General features: G+C 46.9%; 1 protein-coding gene across 3 annotated transcripts in view; it reads right to left on the bottom strand.

Moving 5' to 3' along the window:
• Nucleotides 1-1,233: 1,233 nt before the first annotated feature.
• The window catches only part of ky (kyphoscoliosis peptidase), a 216,912-nt gene continuing 196,421 nt past the window's right edge, over nt 1,234-21,724 (bottom strand). For all 3 annotated transcript variants that reach the window (XM_038817555.1, XM_038817554.1, XM_038817553.1), the window contains 3 exons: nt 18,646-18,834; nt 4,471-4,661; nt 1,234-2,483 (listed from right to left, as the gene is read on the bottom strand). In XM_038817555.1, the coding sequence (XP_038673483.1) occupies nt 1,576-2,483; nt 4,471-4,661; nt 18,646-18,834 (1,288 nt within the window). In that variant the 3' untranslated portion in view covers nt 1,234-1,575. The remainder of the gene's footprint in view (nt 2,484-4,470; nt 4,662-18,645; nt 18,835-21,724) is intronic.

Raw genomic sequence — 21,724 nt, forward strand, 5'->3', positions numbered from 1 at the left:
GGCAGGTAACTGGGAGCTCAGCGCTATGCGTGTAGACTGAACAGAGGTGTGTTCTGCAAAGGGATAGTTTATCTTTGTCATAGAGTCATTGGTTGGCATTTGGGACTTCAGTACGAGCTGTTTTGGTAATCTGGCAGGGGCAGAAACCTGGTTGGAGGAATTCAAACATGGGAAAGATGGTCATGGGTTTGGGAGGTGACAACACATTCAAGGAATATGGAGAGGAAAGGCAGGTTGGATATGTCAATGTAGTTTACAAGGATGGTGAGGTCAAGGGCTGGCCTTTGAGGTGATTTGAAGGGGAACAGTACCATAGAAGAAAGAACAGATAACAATGTCAGCTAAACATGGGAGCCAAAAAGGGCAATCAGTGGTCAGCAGTGCAATGGGAATAGGGTCAAGAGAGCAAGAGGTGGTCAAGATAGGGGTAGCACGGTAGCATTGTGGTTAGCACAAATGCTTCACAGCTCCAGGGTCCCAGGTTCGATTCCCGGCTTGGGTCACTGTCTGTGTGGAGTCTGCACGTTCTTCCCGTGTGTGCGTGGGTTTCCTCCGGGTGCTCCGGTTTCCTCCCACAGTCCAAAGATGTGCAGGTTAGGTGGATTGGCCATGCTAAATTGCCCGTAGTGTCCAAAATTGCCCTTAGTGTTGGGTGAGGTAACTGGGTTATGGGTATAGGGTGGGGGTGTGGGCTTGGGTAGGGTGCTCTTTCCAAGAGCCGGTGCAGACTCGATGGGCCGAATGGCCTCCTTCTGCACTGTAAATTCTATATTAAAAAAAAGATGAGCTTAGAGAAGGCAGGAGGGAAGGTCGGAGAGAAACTAGAGAGAGATGCAAGTTCAGCATTAGGACTGAGTGAGCAAAAATTTCCTGAAATTAAATAACGGGAAGACCAAAACTCTTTAGCCTTGTCACAAACTCAGTTCCCTCGACAGTCTGAGGATAAACTGAACCGTTCATAATCTCTTTGACTGTGAGCTGAGTTTCCAACTTCATATCCTAGCCATTGCCAAAACTGCCTACTTCCATCTCCCTGACATCGCTCCCTCCTTCAAACCAGCCTTAGTTACTGACCCTAATATCACCTCAAGTAGCTTGGTATCACCTTCTGTCAAATGGGCTCCTGTGAATCAGTTTGGGATGATTTTTTATTGTAAAGGTGTCAAATGAATGCAAGTTATTGATGTCATTTCATTAATTGGTCATATTGTTTCTGAACATTACAACAGTAACTAAACTTCAAAAGTAATTTATTAGCTCTGAAATGTTTTTGGGCATTCTGAAAACATAAAAGACAAATATAATTTCAAATATTTTCTTCTTCTTTTGAGCACTTCATTATTTCTTTGTCCAGAAGTTGAATGAAGAAGCAGCAAGCTACTGTCAATCTGTCACATCTCAAAGGGTGGCAATTGTCCAATCCAAAGGTAGTGCCACACTACAAAACATATTTATTATCTTTAGACAGACTTTCAGATGAATCACGTGTTTTTATTCCGAAGAGCAAGGCAGCATCATTTTTGCAAATAATGGCAGACTGCAACAGGTATTCACTACAATACAACCATGTCCAGACTATTTGTCTGCTATCTCATATTGAAGGGCAAATGTAAACTTAGTGTCAAACATTTTGTCTGAAACTCCAATACTGAGGTACTTGGCTTCTTGTGTGGAACACCTTCCTTCCCAATAGCCCTCTTTTGACAAAGTCAGCGGACAAGCCGTTTTGCCATGAACATGAACCTTTCTCACGTGAGGGATTTTTAATTTGAATGTCACCATCTGACTATGTGGCAGAATTCCAGAGAGGGGCTCAATTAATTCACATCCCTCAGTCCAGGAGCTGAAAATCTTCGGGAAACCTGGCCAGTGGACGTTCCGATTTCGACACGAGATCAAGTATTCGCACACATGCTCATGTGTGGGGCTGTGGTTTGACTTTCCCTTCGCGAAAATGGCAAAAACGTAAAGACCGGCGGTGGGAAGATGGACCTGAAATTCTATCGAATTGCCGTGCTGAGTTTTAAAGATGTGATTTCTCATGGCCTCGTCTGACAGTTTAACTTCATCACATGACAGTCTGCTGGTGAAAGAGAGATCTTTACTCAGCATAAACCTTATTCTACATTTGCCATCTTCGCAGTAAATAATGGGCTCGGGGTGTGTGGGACGAAGGAGACCCTTGTTCTCAGTAATCCAACTGGGACCCAAAGGATTGTGAAATGCCTTTGGTAATCTGAAATTTTCATCAATAAAATCGCACTTGATCAAATATGCACATATAAAGGAAAACATCTCCTCTTTAGTATCCCACAGTTTGGCGTAGATCTTTAACTTGAATTCTCCAGTCTTTTCCGGAAGAACTTCTAGCTTCATACCATATTTGGTAATGGTTAAGATAGCGCAGTCCTTCTTACCATCCAGATTGAATATGAAGTATGTTGGATATTGGCCTTCCACATTGATGATAACTCTTCCGTTTACTGTTCGAAATGATTAAAAATCAGTTTAACAAGTTAGAGATACATGCATTGCTGAACTGTACTATGGGTTTCTGTTGATTTATAATATGGCATGAGCTATGTTAATATAACTTTGGAGCCATTTTCTTAAGCAGACCTAATGTACCTAACACATGAAGGTGGCAACAGGTGACTCCTCTACTTTCAGAATATGGTGCAGTATCTGTATTTTCTGATGCCTTGGTATGGGAGATCTGAAGTAACAGGATGTTACTTTACTATTTAATCTGATTATAATCTCGGGCTTTCGTTACTGAAATTGAGCCAGTTACATGTAGGGTGAATAGACAGTATTCAGTGTGCATTACCTGGGCAAACCTCTGTGATAACAGGAAACAGGAATTAAGTTGTACCTTTCATAAATGGTTGAGTAATGGACAATTGATGCTGTGAGTTATGGCCTCATTTTGATTCTGATAACATCAAGTCCAGTTAATTTTTCAGTGAAACTGATGATTACTGGTGGGCCATCATGTCCTCCCATCCACTGCCATCTGTGTCAATGACATAGATCAATGACATAGGGCTGGGCATGAGGCTTTCTGATACTCTTGCCCCAAAGGTTATGAGATCAAGTCCCACTCCACAGACTTGAGCATAAAATCTAGGCTGACACTCTTGTGTGGTACTGAGGGGGTGCTACACTGTTGGAGGTTAGGGTTATGATGTGTATGTAGTGTGCACACTATATGGTGTGCATGTAGAGCGCACACTAAATGATGTGTATATAGTGCGCACACTATATGATGTATATGTAGTGTGTACTCTATATGTTGTGTGTGTAGTGTGCACACTATACAGTGTGTATGTAGTATCCACCTATACGGTGTTTATGTAGTGCACACACTCAACAATGTGTATTTAGTGTGCACACTATACAATGTGTATTTAGTGTGCACACTATACAATGCGCACTATATGATGTGCATATAGTGTGCACACTATATGATGTGTATGTAATGTGTGCACTATATGGTGTGTATGTAGTGTGCACACTATATTATGTGTATGTAGTGTGCACACTATACGGTGTGTATAGAGTGGGCACACTATCCGATATGTATGCAGTATGCACACTATATGGTGTGTAGTGCACACACTATATGATGTGTATGTGGTATGCACACTATATGGTGTGTATATAGTACGCACACTCCTTGATGTGTATGTAGTGCGCACACTATATTGTGTGCATATAGTGTGCACACTCTACGATGTATATGTAATGCGCACACTATCTGGTCTGTATGTAGTGCGGACACTATATGGTATGTGATGCACATACTATACGGTCCGTATGTAGTGTGTACAGTATAGAATCTGTATATAGTGGGCACACTATAGAGAATGATTGCTGCTGACCCCTATCTACTAAGGGCAAGAATCTAGCCTTGTCTGATTGACAATATACTTTTCTGATTTTGCTTCTCTTGCTCTCCATCTCGCTCTTTCTTTCTCTCTTTTTCATTTTATCTCTCATAATAATAATCTTTATTGTCACAAGTAGGCTTACATTAACACTGCAACAAAGTTACTGTGAAGAGCCCCCTAGTCGCCATATTCCAGCGCCTGATCGGATACACAGAGGAAGATTTCAGAATATCCTATTTAACTAACAGCACATCTTTCGGGACTTGTGGGAGGAAACCAGGGCACCCGGAGGAAACCCACGCAGACACGGGGAGAACGTGCGAACTCCGCACAGACAGTGACCCAAGCCAGGAATCGAACCTGGGTCCCTGGAGCTGTGAAGCAAAGTGCTACCCACTGTGCTACCATGCCGTCCATCTCTCTCTCTGTCTCCCTCTCTCTTTCGATCTTATTCATTTCTCTTTCCCCCCCCCCCCCCGTCCTTTCTCGCCCCGTTTCCATTCCCAATAATTCCTTGTTCCAACTTATAATACGATTCTGAGAACAGTACACATCCTCATATTCTCTCATTGTTTACCTGTGGACACCACCTGTACATCTGGGTGGATATATGTCAGACCAATATCATAAAATTCTCCAGTCCTAAATACCATATTTTCAAATACTCTGAGGGAAATCTTTGGAGACACGAGCTGCCACTTTTCATCGGTGGGAAAATGATTATTGATGAAAAGTGTAGGGTGAGTAAAGAAATAAAATTCCACATACCTGCAATATAAAGTGAGAGCATCTTAGAATCCCATCATCAAAGCCCCTGAGTAACATTGTAAAACAGCAGTAGTTATCTTTGCATTGACATGTGTTTGGGATCACTGTGTGACTTTCTTCAGTCAATTTCATTGCCTGTACAAGTAAGCCACATGTCCCCTACATCAATTCCTCTTTCATGATTGGTTACCAAATTAATTGCACAATTCAAAACTTCAGAAATGTTTTGCAATTGGGGGGGAGGGATGGGGGTAGTTATATTGAATACACCACTACCCCCAAACTCCAAAGCATCTGAGCTTGACCATTTACATCACCAACCATTCTAATGGCTTCTTATTAATAAGATGAACAGTTTTGTGCTGCTAATTTTGAGCCCGAGGAACACAGACCGTAATTTAGTTGGAAAAGCACTGATGAATGTGAAGGGATAAGTTTGGAGATAAGGAGGGTCACTTGTATGTCCTATATCCCAAAGAGGAGAGAGTGCCAGCCTTTATTGTTTCCGAGATGTGGCCAGAGACAGGGCAGAAACCATTGAAGGTGATGGTATCCTGATACCTAATCCTTTGTGTCACATCCCACCCCCATCTTTGATTTACAAGTTTCAGATGCTGTGAGCAGGCACCTCCGGGCTTCTCCCCATTCCCCACACCAAAGCCTCCCCTTGTGCTTTGCTCCTGAATGATCTTTAAGAGTTGCTCCTGAGTACACAGTGGAGGTCGAGGAGAGTGACAACGCAACACCACACAATTTCAGACTTACAGCCACCAGCTCAGATTCTGACATGGTGCATAACGTAAGAGGATAGAGGTGGGAAGTGCCTGTGATGATATACTGGGAATGAGGCCTCCACCCAGAGCAGGGGGCAGGAGGCGTAGGTCACACACAATTCCTGCTGAAGAGGATACTGATGAGCACTTTGAAGGGGCAAGCTACAGCAGATTGCTGATGGATATAGATTCATACAATCCCTACAGTGCAGAAGGAGGCCATTCGGCCCTTCAAGTCTGCACCAATCCCTAGACAGTAACCCTGTAAACTAACCTGCACATTCCTGGACACTCAGGGGCAATTTATCATGGACAATCTACCTAACCCGCACATCTTTGGACTGGGAGGGAACTGGAGCAGCTGGAGGTTTCACACAGCCACAGGGAGAACATACAAACTCCACATAGATAGTCACCCAAGGCCAGAATTGAACCCGTGTCCCTGGAATTGTGAGGCAGCAATGCTAACCACTGTGTCGCCCTATGTATAATTAAAAATAAAATACATTGGAAGCCTGCCTGCCAGAGAGCCTGCATACAATGTCAAAGAGCACAGAGGAGCCCAGCACCAGCTTGGCACGGGGCTTGCAAAGAACAAGGAAGCCTTTCAAGCATTGAAATGGTTGCCAACTACATCTGTACACTTGTGGCCTCTGTTCATTTTTCCAAGCATGATATTCCAAGGCCCATGCTGACAACTACACCCATATCTGGGAGCAGTTGGTTTGTGCAGAAGCCTTGATGTCAGACACATGTCATACTGCTCCCTGAAGACTATAGCAAATTGAAACCACTATAAAACACACTACAATCTTGGAGCGTCTTAGCAACTAACCAATAAGCAGTTGATGTATACCGCTGGTGGGTGTTGTTCCTGCTCCTGAATTTGTGATCAACTGTGTGAGGTTAAGAAAGGACATTAGCTGGAGAGTGAGCTCCAAAATAGCACCACTGGTAACACCTGAGCATTGCACATTGGCATCTCTCGTGATCTTCTAACTCTGTAAACATCTGGAAATGGAGGAAAGCTTTCACCAATATGGCATCCAGTGTGATTTGGCCCATATGCCACCTGCAGCTCTCAAGCAGTGTGGGGTATCCGAGGCCTTGTGGCTGGATCAGGCCTGAGGAGAGATTTCAAAATCCAAATCCGTTCCCTGGGTGTTGCACTCCTAGCCAGCCTTGGCCAATTTTGATGCCTGAGCCTCATCTGCAGTCACCCAAGGCCCAGGCTGTGGGGAATCAGCAAGGCCCAAGATCCAGGAGCAGGAGTACAGGGCAAGCTGGCAGCTGCCAATTGGATGGTGAAGGGTAAATAACCCGGGAGAGGAGATAAAGGGACCTCCATCTCCAATGATGGCTCCAGCCCCCCCCCCCCCCCCCCCCCCAACCCCCATTCTCCCCTCAGCACCATTGATGCCTCAGAACAGGGTCTCAGCCCCCGAAAACAGAGGAAGAGGCTCAGTTTCCAGGCCTAGATGCACTCTCGGACTGATTGTTGGCTGGAGCCTTGGACTGTTGATGGGCAGAATGGTAGCATTGTGGATAGCACAATCGCTTCACAGCTCCAGGGTCCCAGGTTCGATTCCGGCTTGGGTCACTGTCTGTGCGGAGTCTGCACATCCTCCCCGTGTGTGTGTGTGGGTTTCCTCCGGGTACTCCGGTTTCCTTCCACAGTCCAAAGATGTGCAGGCTTGGTGGATTGGCCATGATAAATTGCCCTTAGTGTCCAAAATTGCCCTTAGTGTTGTGGGGTTACTGGGTTATGGGGATAGGGTGGAGTTTTTGACCTTGGGTAGGGTGCTCTTTCCAAGAGCCGGTGCAGACTCGATGGGCTGAATGGCCTCCTTCTGCACTGTAAATTCTATGATTCATGATATGCAAACATGCAGCTAATGGACACATAGAATAGGACACGACCAATGAGCAGTCAGGACACTCTGGGGTGGTAGCTCACTATAAAAGGGATGAGGCACTTACACTTCGCCTCTTTCCACAGACCAACATCTACAGAGTGAGACAGGGTGTATCCTCAGCATCACACCCAGCACGTGGCTTAGAGCAAGGCTGGTTCAGTTAGACTGAGTTACTACATTTAGATTAGCAGAGAGTCAAACTCATTGTGACACTATGCTCATAGTTCAATAAAACACATTGAGCTCACTTCAAAGTTTGGAGGATCCTTTATTCAAAACTGCATCAAGTGGCAGCTTGTGTTATTCCAAATTACATAACACAACATGATACCAGGTGTCTGTTCAGTCTAATTAGTTCAACTCAGCAAGATCCGTGATGACCAGCGAATGTATACCGGCACAATGGAGAAGATTCAGGCTCCTCACCAGCTCAGGACCTCCGTCAATCTCAGTGCCAACGGGTGGACATTCAAGCTGAAATTTTAGATCAGACCTCAATGGTGTGTCTGATGCACGGAAGATAGCTCTTCTCCTCACCACAGGGGGTGATCATGCCTTGGAAATATTCAACTTCTTTCACTTCGCCGAAGACCAGAACAAGACAAAGTTTCAGACCATTCTGGATAAGTTTGACAGCCACTGTGAGGTGGACACCAACAAAATCTTCGAGCGCTACATATTCAAGCAGCGATTGCAAGGTAAAGACGAATCCTTCAACTCATATTTAACTAACCTTAGACTGCGAGCGCAATCCTGCAACTTCAGTGATATCACTGACTCCATGATCAGAGAGCAAATCGTTTTTGGAGTTCACTCATATTCTCTGAGAGAGCAGTTACTGAAGATCACGCATATGACCCTGCCAGTCACGATTGAAACATGCACAGTGCATGAGCACGCTAAAAATCGCTATTCCCAGTACAAAACGGCAGAAAATTATAAACCAGTCTCCCACGAGGCGGAGTGTGTGCAGGCCAACTCCCGGATGCAGCGCCACAACATTGACGAAAGCGGCCATTTCATGCGTTCTTCCCGGGACCCGACGCACGCGCGATGCGAACGAGATAACAAAGTGGCTGAAATCCGCACTGCGCAGGTGCAGACGTCTAAGAACCTCACTGCGCATGTGCAACAACGCATGGAGTGCCAGGACACCGACGTCATGACGTGTTCAAACTGTTGCACTGTCCATATAAAGAAAAACTGCCCTGCAAGAGGCAGACGCTGTTTAAACTGCGGGAAGCCAGGCTACTATGCAGCCCTGTGCAGATCGTCAGGAGCCAGAGCTCCCAATTCCGACGACAGCGCATCCGGCTGTGCAACAATGCCTACAGGATTCTGATCCCGGCAGTGCAACGTATCCAGATGCTGAATGCCTGGACAACGCCTACCGTGTGAGCATTATTACAAAGTGTGAATATGCCACACCAAACTCATCGCAAGTCCAATCCATCCCAGCTGCGGATTCCGAGGACGAATGGCGAGCAGTGATGAAGGTCAACCACTGTCCCATCCAATTCAAGCTGGACACAGGTGCCTCTGCCAACCTCCTCTCACAGGCAGACTTCAGACGCATTAAGAAGTCCCCCACGGTCCTTCCAGCTGCCTGCAAGCTCCTGGATTACAGCAGGAATGCCATCATGGCACTGGGAATCCTGCCATCTGCACGTATCCAACCGACACACACAAGCACGGTTACGCTTTGAAATTGTTAAGACGGACAGGGCATCCCTACTAGGTGCGCACGCCTGCAAGCAGCGGAAACTCATTCAAAGGGTTTACACCACAACATCCTCCCATGTGGATCTTCAGGCCAGCATCGGCGGCATCCTCGTCCAGTATCCAGATGTGTTCAACGGGATGGGCCTGCTGCCATATCGATACAAGATTCTGCGATGACCTGATGCCAAGCCAGTGGTCCACGCACCACGACGAGCCCCTGCTCCACTGAGAGGCCGCCTGAAGGCACAGCTCAAGGATCTTCAGCAAAAAGGCATCATATCCAAGGTCACCGAACCGACTGACTGGGTCAGCTCGATGGTATGCGTAAAGAAGCCTTAGGGGGACCTGCGCATGTGCATTGATCCCAAGGATCTCAATTAGAATATCATGCGGGAACACTACCCCATCCCGAAGTGGGAGAAACTCATGGGTCAGATGGCACATGCGTGCTCCTTCACCAAATTGGATGCATCACAGGGATTTTGGCAAATCCAGCTGGAAGAGTCCAGCAGAAGCTCTGCACCTTCAACCCGCCTTTTGGCAGATACTGCTACAATCGCATGCCATTTGGCATCATCTCGGCATCGGAGACATTCCACCGCATCCTGGAGCAGATGATGGAAGGCATTGAAGGGGTTTGTGTGTACGTGGACGACATCATCATATGGTCCACGACCCCTGAAGAGCATGTGTTCCGTCTCCAGAAGGTATTCCGCCGTGTACATGCCAACGGCCTAAAGTTAAATAGGTCCAAATGTTGTTTTGGCACATCGACGCTCAAGTTCCTAGGCGACCAGATCTCACAGCATGGTGTACACCCGGACACAGACAATATCAATGCCATTGAGGCGATGAAGGTCCCTGAGGACCAAAAGGTAGTGCTACGCTTCTTAGGTATGGTCAATTTTCTGGGCAAGTTCATTCCAAACATGGCCACACACACCATGTCCCTACGCAACATAGAACATAGAACATAGAACAGTACAGCACAGAACAGGCCCTTCGGCCCTCAATGTTGTGCCGAGCAATGATCACCCTACTCAAACCCACGTATCCACCCTATACCCATAACCCAACAGCCCCCCCCTTAACCTTACTTTTATTAGGACACTACGGGCAATTTAGCATGGCCAATCCACCTCACCCGCACATCTTTGGACTGTGGGAGGAAACCGGAGCACCCGGAGGAAACCCACGCATACAGGGGGAGGACGTGCAGACTCCACACAGACAGTGACCCAGCCGGGAATCGAACCTGGGACCCTGGAGCTGTGAAGCATTTATGCTAACCACCATGCTACCCTGCTGCCCTGCAACCTGGTGAAAAAGTCAACTGACTTTGAGTGGAAGGCAGCACACCAGAAAGAGTGGCTGGAGCTGAAAGCCAAGCTCACCAATGCACCAGTTCTGGCATTCTTCGACCCGGACAGGGAGACAAAGAGATCCACAGATGCGAGTCAGGATGGCATTGGTGCGGTGTTGCTTCAATGAGATGACACATCATCCTGGGCACCAGTAGCCTCCGCATCAAGAAGGGCGATTACGCCCACTGAAACCAGATATGCACAGATTGAGAAAGAGTGCTTGGGTCTTCTCACCGGCATCCTCAAATTTCATGATTATGTCTATGGCCTGCCGACATTCACTGTCGAGACGGATCACAGGCCTCTGGTCCACATCATCCACAAGGACCTGAACGACATGACGCCTCGGTTGCAGAGAATCCTGCTTAAACTTCGGAGGTATGACTTCAACTTGGTGTACACTCCTGGAAAGGAGCTCATCATCGCTGATGCATTGTCCCGCTCCATTACCTCGCCCAGTGAGCCGCTGGAGATCATCCAGCACATCGAATCGCAGGTGCAGCTGTGTGCTAGCACTCTCCAGTGACAGATGAGAAGGTAGTTCTCATCCGTGATGAGACAACCAAATCCCCCCTCTTGCAGTGCGTCATCTACAACCTCACCAATGGCTGGCAGATAGGGCAGTGCCCACAATTTTACAATGTGAAGGACGACCTGACAGTGATTGATGGTATCCTCCTCAAGCTGGACAGCATTGTCATTCCGCTAAGTCCCCAGAGCTTGGTGCTGCGCCAGATTCATGAGGGACACCTGGGCGTCGAGAAATGCAGACGGAGAGCCCGGCAAGCTGTCTACTGACCCGGAATCAGCCAGGACATCACGAACATGGTCCTGAACTGTGCTACCTGTCAGCAGTTTCAGCCAGCACAGAGCAAGGAGACGCTCCAACATAATGACATACTGACCTCTCCGTGGTGCAAGGTTGGCATCGACCTCTTTCATGCGAATGGTCGTGACTACGTATTGATCGACTATTTCTCGAATTACCCTGAGGTGCTGAAGCTCCCGGAGCTCACCTCTCGGACCGTCATCAAAGCCTGTAAGGAGATGTTCTCAACGCATGGCATCCCAATCACCGTCATGAGCGACAAAGGCCCGTGCTTTACCAGTCGAGAATGGTCCACGTTTGCCAGGTCATACAATTTACAGCATGTCACCTCCAGCCGCACTATCCGCAGTCCAAAGGGAAGGTTGAAAAAGGGGTGCACATTGTGAAACAGCTCATCTGCAAGGCAGCAGACTCTGTTCCGACATACACCTTGCACTGCTCACGTACAGGGTGACTCCATTGTCCACTGGCATGTCACCAGCTCAACTGCTGATGAACAGGAACCTGCGGACGACGCTTCCAGCCATACACCTGCCCAACCTGGATCACCTCCCGGTGCTGCAGAAGATGCAGCAGCTCAGAGACCGTCAAAAGCAGGGCTATGAAATTATAAGAGGTATGGACAGGGTGGATAGCAGCAAGCTTTTTCCAAGAGTGGGGGTGTCAGTTACAAGGGGTCACGATTTCAAAGTGAGAGGGGGAAAGTTTAAGGGAGATGTGCGTGGAAAGTTTTTTACGCAGAGGGTGGTGGGTGCCTGGAATGCTTTACCAGCGGAGGTGGTAGAGGCGGGCACGATAGCATCGTTTAAGAGGCATCTAGACGGGTATATGAACGGGCGGGAACAGAGGGAAGTAGACCTTGGAAAATAGGAGACAGGTTTAGATAAAGGATATGGATCGGCACAGGTTGGGAGGGCCGAAGGGCCATTTCCTGTGCTATAATTTTCTTTGTTCTTTGCTCTTTGTTCTTTGTTCATGCCACCGATCTGGCCATGCTAACCCCGGCAGACACTGCCAGGGTCCAGATACCGGATGGTGGGTGGTCTGCCCCGGCTGTTGTTGTTCGACAGGCTGCCCCCCCCCCCAGCTTACATTGTATGTATGGCCAATGGTTCCATCATGCAAAGGAATTGACAGGCACTGTGCATAGTGCCTGCCCGCAACCACTTTCTCCTCCATTTCCATATGTGGAATTGCCAATTCCTGATACCTCGCACCACGAGGCCACCAGTCAGACTTCCATCCCGCCTGTCAAGGCGTCGTCGTCCCCTCCGCCACCTCTCCGGCGGTCGACCAGGATCAGACACAAGCCTCAGAGACTGGATTTGTGTTTTCTGTTTGCTCTGTTCTGTTGTCCTCCGTCAGTCACGTTAGACAGACTCATTCACATATAAATACATTCACATACGCCAACAAAACATAAAAAAGGGGAGATGTCATGATATGCAAACACGCAGCTCATGAACACATAGAATAGGACACGACCAATGAGCAGTCAGGACACTCTGGGGTGGTATCTCACTATAAAAGGGATGAGGCACTCACACACAGACCAACATCTACAGAGTGAGACAGGGTGTATCCTCAGCATCACACCCCAGCACGTGGCTTAGAGTAAGGCTGGTTCAGTTAGACTGAGTTACTACATTTAGATTAGCAGAGAGTCGAACTCAATGGGAACTGTGCTAATCGTTCAATAAAACACATTTAACTCACTTCAAAGTCTGGAACATCTTTTACTCAAAACTGCATCAAGTGGCAGCTTGTGTTATTCCAAATTGCATAACACAACAGTTGAGTCAGTGCCCTGGGTTGCTTTGGGAGTGAGACAGACTGAGGGAAAAAGGGAGATAGACAGATAGATGGAGTGGGAAAAGAGAGAGACAGAGCGAGAGTCAGAGAGAGGAGAGGAAAGTAAGCTAAATTTAGTAAGGTTGAGCTAAATTTCAGGAATTCTGTGACTCATTCTGGGCGCCATGATCTTGAGCCTGCCATTGCAGTCCACGGGATTAGTGGCAAAGGCAGAAAATCTTGTGAGAATCAGGAAACGTGATTCTCATCAGAGAGATCGCATTTCCCTATTTACTCCACGTCTCACCGGCGACGCCACAATATTGCCGCCCACAAAGGACGTCAACCTCATTATAATCAATTTTAATACATTTCTATGTTATTTGAGGTCGCCCTTCCCAAATGATTCCCTGCCACTAAATATCATACTCTGCCGGTGTGATGTCACATCGTTGATGTTGACAACAGGTTTGGAGAGGTATGGGGCAGTTGAGGGGATTCCTGGGGGACGCAGAGATAGGTAAACCGTGGTTTACCAAAGAAGTGGAATCTCTTGTTAAGAGGAAGAAGGAGGCCTATGTGAAGATGAGGCGTGAAGTTTCAGTTGGGGCGCTCGATAGTTACAAGGAAGCGAGGAAGGATCTAAAGAGAGAGCTGAGACGAGCAAGGAGGGGACATGAGAAGTCTTTGGCAGGTAGGATCAAGGAAAACCCAAAAGCTTTCTATAGGTATGTCAGGAATAAAAGAATGACTAGGGTAAGAGTAGGGCCAGTCAAGGACAGTGGTGGGAAGTTGTGGGTGGAGGCTGAGGAGATAAGCGAGATACTAAATGAATACTTTTCGTCAGTATTCACTCAGGAAAAAGATAATATTGTGGAGGAGAATGCTGAGACCCAGGCTATTAGGATAGATGGCATTGAGGTGCGTAGGGAAGAAGTGTTGGCAATTCTGGACAAGGTGAAAATAGATAAGTCCCCAGGGCCTGATGGGATTTATCCTAGGATTTTCTGGGAAGCCAGGGAAGAGATTGCTGAGCCTTTGGCTTTGATTTTTAGGTCATCATTGGCTACAGGAATAGTGCCAGAGGACTGGAGTATAGCAAATGTGGTCCCTTTGTTTAAGAAGGGGAGTAGAGATAACCCCGGTAACTATAGGCCGGTGAGCCTAACGTCTGTGGTGGGTAAAGTCTTGGAGAGGATTATAAAAGATACGATTTATAATCATCTAGATAGGAATAATATGATTAGGGATAGTCAGCATGGTTTTGTGAAGGGTAGGTCATGCCTCACAAACCTTATCGAGTTCTTTGAGAAGGTGACTGAACAGGTAGACGAGGGTAGAGCAGTTGATGTGGTGTATATGGATTTCAGTAAAGCGTTTGATAAGGTTCCCCATGGTCAGCTATTGCAGAAAATACGGAGGCTGGGGATTGAGGGTGATTTAGAGATGTGGATCAGAAATTGGCTAGTTGAAAGAAGACAGAGAGTGGTAGTTGATGGGAAATGTTCAGAATGGAGTTCAGTTACGAGTGGCGTACCACAAGGATCTGTTCTGGGGCCGTTGCTGTTTGTCATTTTTATTAATGACCTAGAGGAGGGCGCAGAAGGATGGGTGAGTAAATTTGCAGACGATACTAAAGTCGGTGGAGTTGTAGACAGTGCGGAAGGATGTTGCAGGTTACAGAGGGACATAGATAAGCTGCAGAGCTGGGCTGAGAGGTGGCAAATGGAGTTTGATGTGGAGAAGTGTGAGGTGATTCACTTTGGAAAGAATAACAGGAATGCGGAATATTTGGCTAATGGTAAAATTCTTGGTAGTGTGGATGAGCAGAGGGATCTCGGTGTCCATGTACATAGATCCCTGAAAGTTGCCACCCAGGTTGATAGGGTTGTGAAGAAGGCCTATGGTGTGCTGGCCTTTATTGGTAGAGGGATTGAGTTCCGGAGCCATGAGGTCATGTTGCAGTTGTACAAAACTCTTGTACGGCCGCATTTAGAGTATTGCGTACAGTTCTGGTCGCCTCATTATAGGAAGGACGTGGAAGCTTTGGAACGGGTGCAGAGGAGATTTACCAGGATGTTGCCTGGTATGAAGATCTTATGAGGAAAGGCTGATGGACTTGAGGTTGTTTTTGTTAGAGAGAAGAAGGTTAAGAGGTGACTTAATAGAGGCATACAAAATGATCAGAGGGTTAGATAGGGTGGACAGTGAGAGCCTTCTCCCGCGGATGGAGGTGGCTAGCATGAGGGGACATCGCCTTAAATTGAGGGGTAATAGATATAGGACAGAGGTCAGAGATGGGTTTTTTACGCAAAGAGTGGTGAGGCCGTGGAATGCCCTACCTGCAACAGTAGTGAACTCGCCAACATTGAGGGCATTTGAAAGTTTATTGGATAAGCATATGGATGATAATGGCATAGTGTAGGTTAGATGGCCTTTAGTTTTTTTCCATGTCGGTGCAACATCGAGGGCCGAAGGGCCTGTACTGCGCTGTATCGTTCTATGTTCTATGTATAGCCCTGGGGGGTTAGAGGGACGTGTCTGGGCAGTGCCCTGACATTGTCCCTGGCACAGGTTGATATTGCCACATGTGGGAGGTGCTTTGGTTGTGGTGGGTTGGAGGAGAGCAGACACTGAATGGATGGGTTGTTGCCAGCTACACGTCTGCACTAATGATGTAGGGAGGGGGTTGCCAGCGATAACTGTTGTGAGGGTTTGCTGGTGAAGAATTTTTGGGGGGGGTCTGTTCCCCGCATGGTGGGTGTTAGGATGCAGTGCTGATTGGGGCGCCCTTTAAAGGTGGCACCCTGCTTTCTTTGGAGCTGTACGAGGGTGGCTGCAACAGTGACTGTGTAATCCATGTCCACTCATGTCCTTTGGCAAAGAGGTCTGTGCAGCTGCAGTTACACACCAGCTTTCTGTCGGAGCCTGACACTTTGCCAAATTCTGGTAAGGTTCCGCCACTGAGGCTGTACTACTCATTAAGGAAAATCAAACTGAGCCATCACACTGAAGCAGTGGGTGAGCATAACATTCATCTAGTCTCTATGTATTTATATTAAATAAAGTGTTTTTTATGTGTGCATCCCAAAATGGAATGTCTGTGTGTAAGTGGCCCATGACTTAGTTTGTGTACGTGTGAGTGGCCCGTGACTGATTCTGTGTGTGTGTGTGTGTGTGTGTGTATGTGTGTGTGTGGCCCGTGACAGATTTTATGTATATGTGTGTGTGAGTGGTCTGTGACTGATATCTTGTGCATGTGTGAGTGGCCTGTGACTGATTTTGTGCGTGTGTGTGTGGTCCGTGACTGATTTTGTGTGTCTGTGTTGGGCATGTGACTGTTTTTGTGTGTGTGTGAGTGGCCCGTGATTGACATTGTGTGTGTGTAGCCTGTGACTGATTTTGTGTGTGTGTGTGTGTGAGTGGCCCGTGATTGATATTGTGCGTGTCTGTGTGTGTGGCCTTTGACCGATTTGGTGCCTGTGAGAGTGGCCTGTGACTGATTTTGTGTGTTTGTGTGTGGCCTGTGACAGATTTGGTGTGTGTGAGAGTGGCCATGACTGATGTTATGTTGTGTGTGTGTGTGAGTGGCCAGCCGGTGATTTTGGGTTAGTATGTGAGTGTGTGTGGCCTGAGACTGATTTTGTGTTTGTGTGTCAGTGGCCTGTGACTGAATTTGTGTGTGTGTGTGTGTGTGAGTGGCCTGTGACTGATTTTGTGTTTGTGTGTGAGTGGCCTGTGACTGATTTTGTGTGTGTGTGTGTGGGTGTGTATGTGTGTGTGACTGGCCTGTGACTCAGTTTGTGTGTGTGTGTGTGAGTGTGAGTGGCCTGTGACAGACTTTGTGTCTGTGTGCAAGTGGCCTGTGACTATGATGCGACCATCAATTCACACGAGATGATTAATAGAAGTAAACAGTGGTTTTAATAAGCTAGATCTGTGCCTGCCTGCGACTGCTCTGTACTGAGTGCCGCCTACAGGCTGCAGATTTATATACCACCCCTGAGGGGGCGGAGCCACAGGCGGAGCCCACAGGGGCATCAACATAATACAGTACAATACAATACCGTGGTGAATTGCAGTAGCAATACGTTCACCACAGACTGATTTTGTGTGTGTGTGTGTGAGTGACCCGTGACTGATTTTGTGTGTGTGTGTGTGTGAGTGGCCTGTGACTGATTTTGTGTGTGTGAGTGGCCCGTGACTGATATTGTGTGTGTGTGTGTGGCCTGTGACAGACTCGGTGTGTGTGAGAGTGGCCATGACTGATGTTATATTGTGTGTGTGTGAGTGGCCAGCGGGTGATTTTGTGTGTGTGTGTGAGTGGCCTGTGATTGATTTTGTGTTTGTTTGTGAGTGGCCCGTGACTGATATTGTGTGCGTGTATGTGTGTGGCCTGTGACAGATTCGGTGTGTGTGAGTGGCCGTGACTGATGTTATGTTGTGTGTGTGTAAGTGGCCTGTGACTTATTTTGTGTGTGTGTGTGAGTGGTCTGTGACTTATTTTGTGTGTGTGTGTGTGTGTGTGTGGCCCGCGACTTATTTTGTGTGTGTGTGAGTGGCCCGTGACTGATTTTGTGTGTGTGTGTGTGTGTGGTCTGTGACAGATTCAGTGTGTGAATGAGTTGCCTTGACTGATTTTGTGTGTGTATGTGGCCCGTGACTGGTTTTGTGTGTGTGTGTGACCCGTGACTGATTTTGTGTGTGTGCGTGTGTGTGTATGTAGTCTGTGACAGATTCAGTGTGTGAATGAGTCGCCTTGACTGATTTTGTGTGTGTATGTGGTCCGTGACTGATTTTGTGTGTGTGTGTGACCCGTGACTGATTTTGTGTGTGTGAGTGGTCCGTGACTGATTTTGTGTGTGTGTGTGTGGCCTGTGACTGATTTTGTGTGTATGTGTGGCCCGTGACTGATTTTGTGTGTGTGTGTGTGTGACCCATGACTGATTTTGTGTGTGTGAGTGGCCCGTGACTGATTTTGTGTGTGTGTGAGTGGCCCGTGACTGATTTTGTGAGAGTGTGTGGGCGTGACTGACTCTGTGTGCACGTGAGAGGATCTTGTCTGATTGTGTGTGTGTGAGTGGCACTTGATATGAAAAAAGTTCCCCAGCCCTGCTCTGAAGTCACTGACATCACGTTGAGAAATAGACACAACCAGCTCCATTTTCTCACCAATATCTATCCACTGCATGAACATAACTGAGGAGGTACAATTTGACCCAGTAAAAATAGCATCCCGGTTTTCAATGCAGTCAGGCCCACTATTAGAGGAAAGGGGTGAATAGCGATGAGCTAATCCACATTGACTGCCCTTTTTGAAGGTGAGTTTTTTTTTAGGAATACTGTGCCATTCCCTGCTTTCCTTTTGTAGAACAATAATAGCAAAGTTCTACAAATAAGTCATCTTTTTTCAGGTCTTGGGCAAAAGACCCCAATAAAAGGGAAAGATGAAAACTACGAAGATAACTTTGCCTCTCATGAGGACAAGGTTCAAACATCTATATATTCACATTGCTTTATGCCTTCAGCACCTGCCAAATTGGGAATGAGTGAATGCAGGAATTGCGTAAAGTGAAAGGGAGTACTTACTTGAAAGTAAATTTGGTGCAGGTCTCATTTACGTGGCCTGCTCCCCAAGTACTGTCCAGAAGGTGCCATCTCCCATCCATAAATACAGCGTTCCACGCATGGTCAGGTTCTCCTGAAAACCTCTTTCCAATTTCATAATTGTAACCTTTGGAATATCCTTCGATTGTTGTACACTCTATACCTGCAAAACTAATTTGTTGCCATTTAATATGTAGTTAATCATCAACAGCATCCAATTTTGTTTTGTTTTGAGAAACATGTTTGGACCAAATGGATTGCAATGGGATTTGATAAAGGTGAGGGAGAATGTGAGATCAGTCTCCAGAGGAATGCCAAATGGCAGAGGAATGTCTCTGTCACGTAGGTACACCCACAATGCTGTTAGGGAGGGAGTTCCAGGATTTTGACCCAGCAATCGTGACGGAATTGCCAAAATATTTTCAAGTCGGAATGGTGAGTGACTTGGAGAGGAACTTCCAGGTGGTGGTGTTCCCATGTATCCGCTGCCCTTGTTCTGTTGAGATGCTGTTTTAAATTTTGTAGATGGTGCACACTGTTTCCACTGTGTGCTAATGGCGGAGGAAGTCAATGTTTATCTTGGTGGATGGGGTGCCAAACAAACAGGCTGCTTTGTCCTAGATGGTGTTGAGCTTCTTGAGTGTGAGCTACACTCATCCAGACAAGTGGAGAGTATTCCATCACACTCCTGACTTTTGCCTTTTGGCAGACTTTGCAAGGGTCAAGATGTGAGTTACTTGCTGCAGGATTCCTAGCCTTTCATCTGTTCGGATAGCCATAGTATTAATATAGTCCAGTTCAGTTTCTGGTCAATGGTAACCCCCAGAATTTTGTTAATGGATGATTTAGTGATGGTAAAACTATTGAATATCAGGGGGAGATGGTCAAAGTCTCTCTTGTTCTATTACCATCCCAGTTGATGTTATACCTGGATGGGAAGGTCCCAGAATGGAATCATGGGGCAAAAGACCTTAACCTTTACTTTTTCTTATAGAATTTTGAGGAGCCGAGTCACAGGACCAATAATTAGTTTTAACAACAAGTAAAACACATTTATTAAACACAAAAGTTTGGATTATGATACAATACTCCTTTATTCCTCCCTTAATTTAGCAAATACACACAGATTTAAAGATCAACATGGATTACAAAGTACATCTTTCTCTGGCCTCATTAATGCTAAAAGTTCAATTTAAGCACACAAGATGACTGTAGTCAAATACACTCGCCGCTTTGAATCTAAGTTAGAATTTGTGGATGTCTCCTCAGAATCCTCCCAGATGATTGTCACAAAGAGTTTCCAAACTCCACCCCCAAAAATACACTTTAAAATCTTCTCTTATAATAATAATGCTTTCCCTCAGCTGTTTGCATTCTAAAATCCAGTCCATGTTTCACAAATGACACTTTCTAACAAAGATTCTTTTAACAGTAAATCCAGTCCAGGGTTTTACGTCAACCCCTTTAGGATTTCCTTGTTTTGACAGTGGTACAAGCTGTTTATAATTGCTTTAACTCTCAATTCCCAGACTGTATTAAAATAACGTCAAACGCTTTGTCTACTGTCTGCTATCCCACTGTAAATCTAATTACTGCGATTGTCTGTAACTCAGAACACGTTTATTACATTTCCTTGAATTCTTCTGAACAATACTTTGGTCTCTGTTCTCTTAACTTCAGTCATCTTAAGCAATCTTTCTGTCATATTTCCCTAATTATCTAAACTGTAACCTGCACTTTAGGAAGCCTGCTTCTTTGCAGCTCTTGTCCTGTCCAGTCTTTCTTCTGGCAGAGTTGACAGATGTTCATTACCGAGGTCCTGTCATCAACTGCTCTCAAATTAAACTTAAAGGGCGGAATTCTCCGCTCCCCACGTGGCGTGGGAGAATCGTGGGAGGGCCTCCCGACATTTTTCACGCCCCCCCTGGCGCCCCCGCGATTCTCCCCCCCCTCGGAAAAATCGTTGCTCGCCATTTTTCACAGCGATTCTCCGAGCCCGATGGGCCGAGCGGCCGGCCCTTCACGCCCGTTTCACCATGGCAGCAACCACACCTGGTCGCTGCATTCGTGAAACGGGCGGCGGATGCCCGTTTGGGGCATCCAGGGGCCCGATTGGGACGGGAGCACCGCGACTGTGCTCCTGAAGGGACAGGCCCGCGATTGGTGCCCACCGATCGTCAGGCCTGCGTCCAAAACGGACGCACTCTTTCCTCTCCGCCGCCTGGCAAGATCAAGCCGCCACGTCTTGCCGGGCGGCGGTGGAGAAAGACGGCACCGCGCATGCACGGGTTTGCGTCGTCTGCACGCTGATGTCATCCACGCATTCGCGGGTTCCTGTGCATGCGAGGATGACATCCGCGAAGCGCCGTTCGGGCGTCATTTGGCCGAAAACGACGGGGGCCCACTCCTAGCCCCCCGGGTGGGGGTGAATTAGGTGCGGGGAGCGGGCCCCGAGGCCGTCGTGAACCTTGGCCGAGTTCACAACGGCCTCCGCGATTTTTGGAGCCAGCGGAGAATACCACCCAAAAGCTTTTTACTTTACAAAGGCCTCCATTTGTTAAGCAACAGCCACACGCTATTCCTTTTATTTATTTTTCACACCGTAGGCCTCTCTGAGCACAACAGAAACCTAATTGAAACTCAACTAATCCCCACACATTCAAACACCTTTAGCCAGTGTGAATCTAGCTATAGGTTCTTATACTTTCAGGCACAGGAACATTAAATTAAACTCATTTTAAATTGTACCTTATTTCTAATATTTACCAATACAAATATAAATCCCTCAAAACTACCTTTGTTTTCCTGCCACATCCCCCTTTGAAAGAAAGAAATTCTCGTAATCATGGAGATTTCTCAGCACAAATATCTAACCACATGACTTATTACATCATATTGGTGTTCTTCGTTCACAAGTACACCTGTCATAATATATAATTATAATGATTAACCAAAATAAAGACATTGGGGGAAATTCTCCAGTTGCGTTGTGCCCGGCGCACGCCCTACTATTCCAGGAGACTACTGAGAGAGCCCCGAAATGGGGTTCGTGCCTGTCACC

The sequence above is a fragment of the Scyliorhinus canicula genome, chromosome 13, assembly GCF_902713615.1.
Source record: "Scyliorhinus canicula chromosome 13, sScyCan1.1, whole genome shotgun sequence".
Taxonomy (NCBI): Eukaryota; Metazoa; Chordata; class Chondrichthyes; order Carcharhiniformes; family Scyliorhinidae; genus Scyliorhinus; species Scyliorhinus canicula.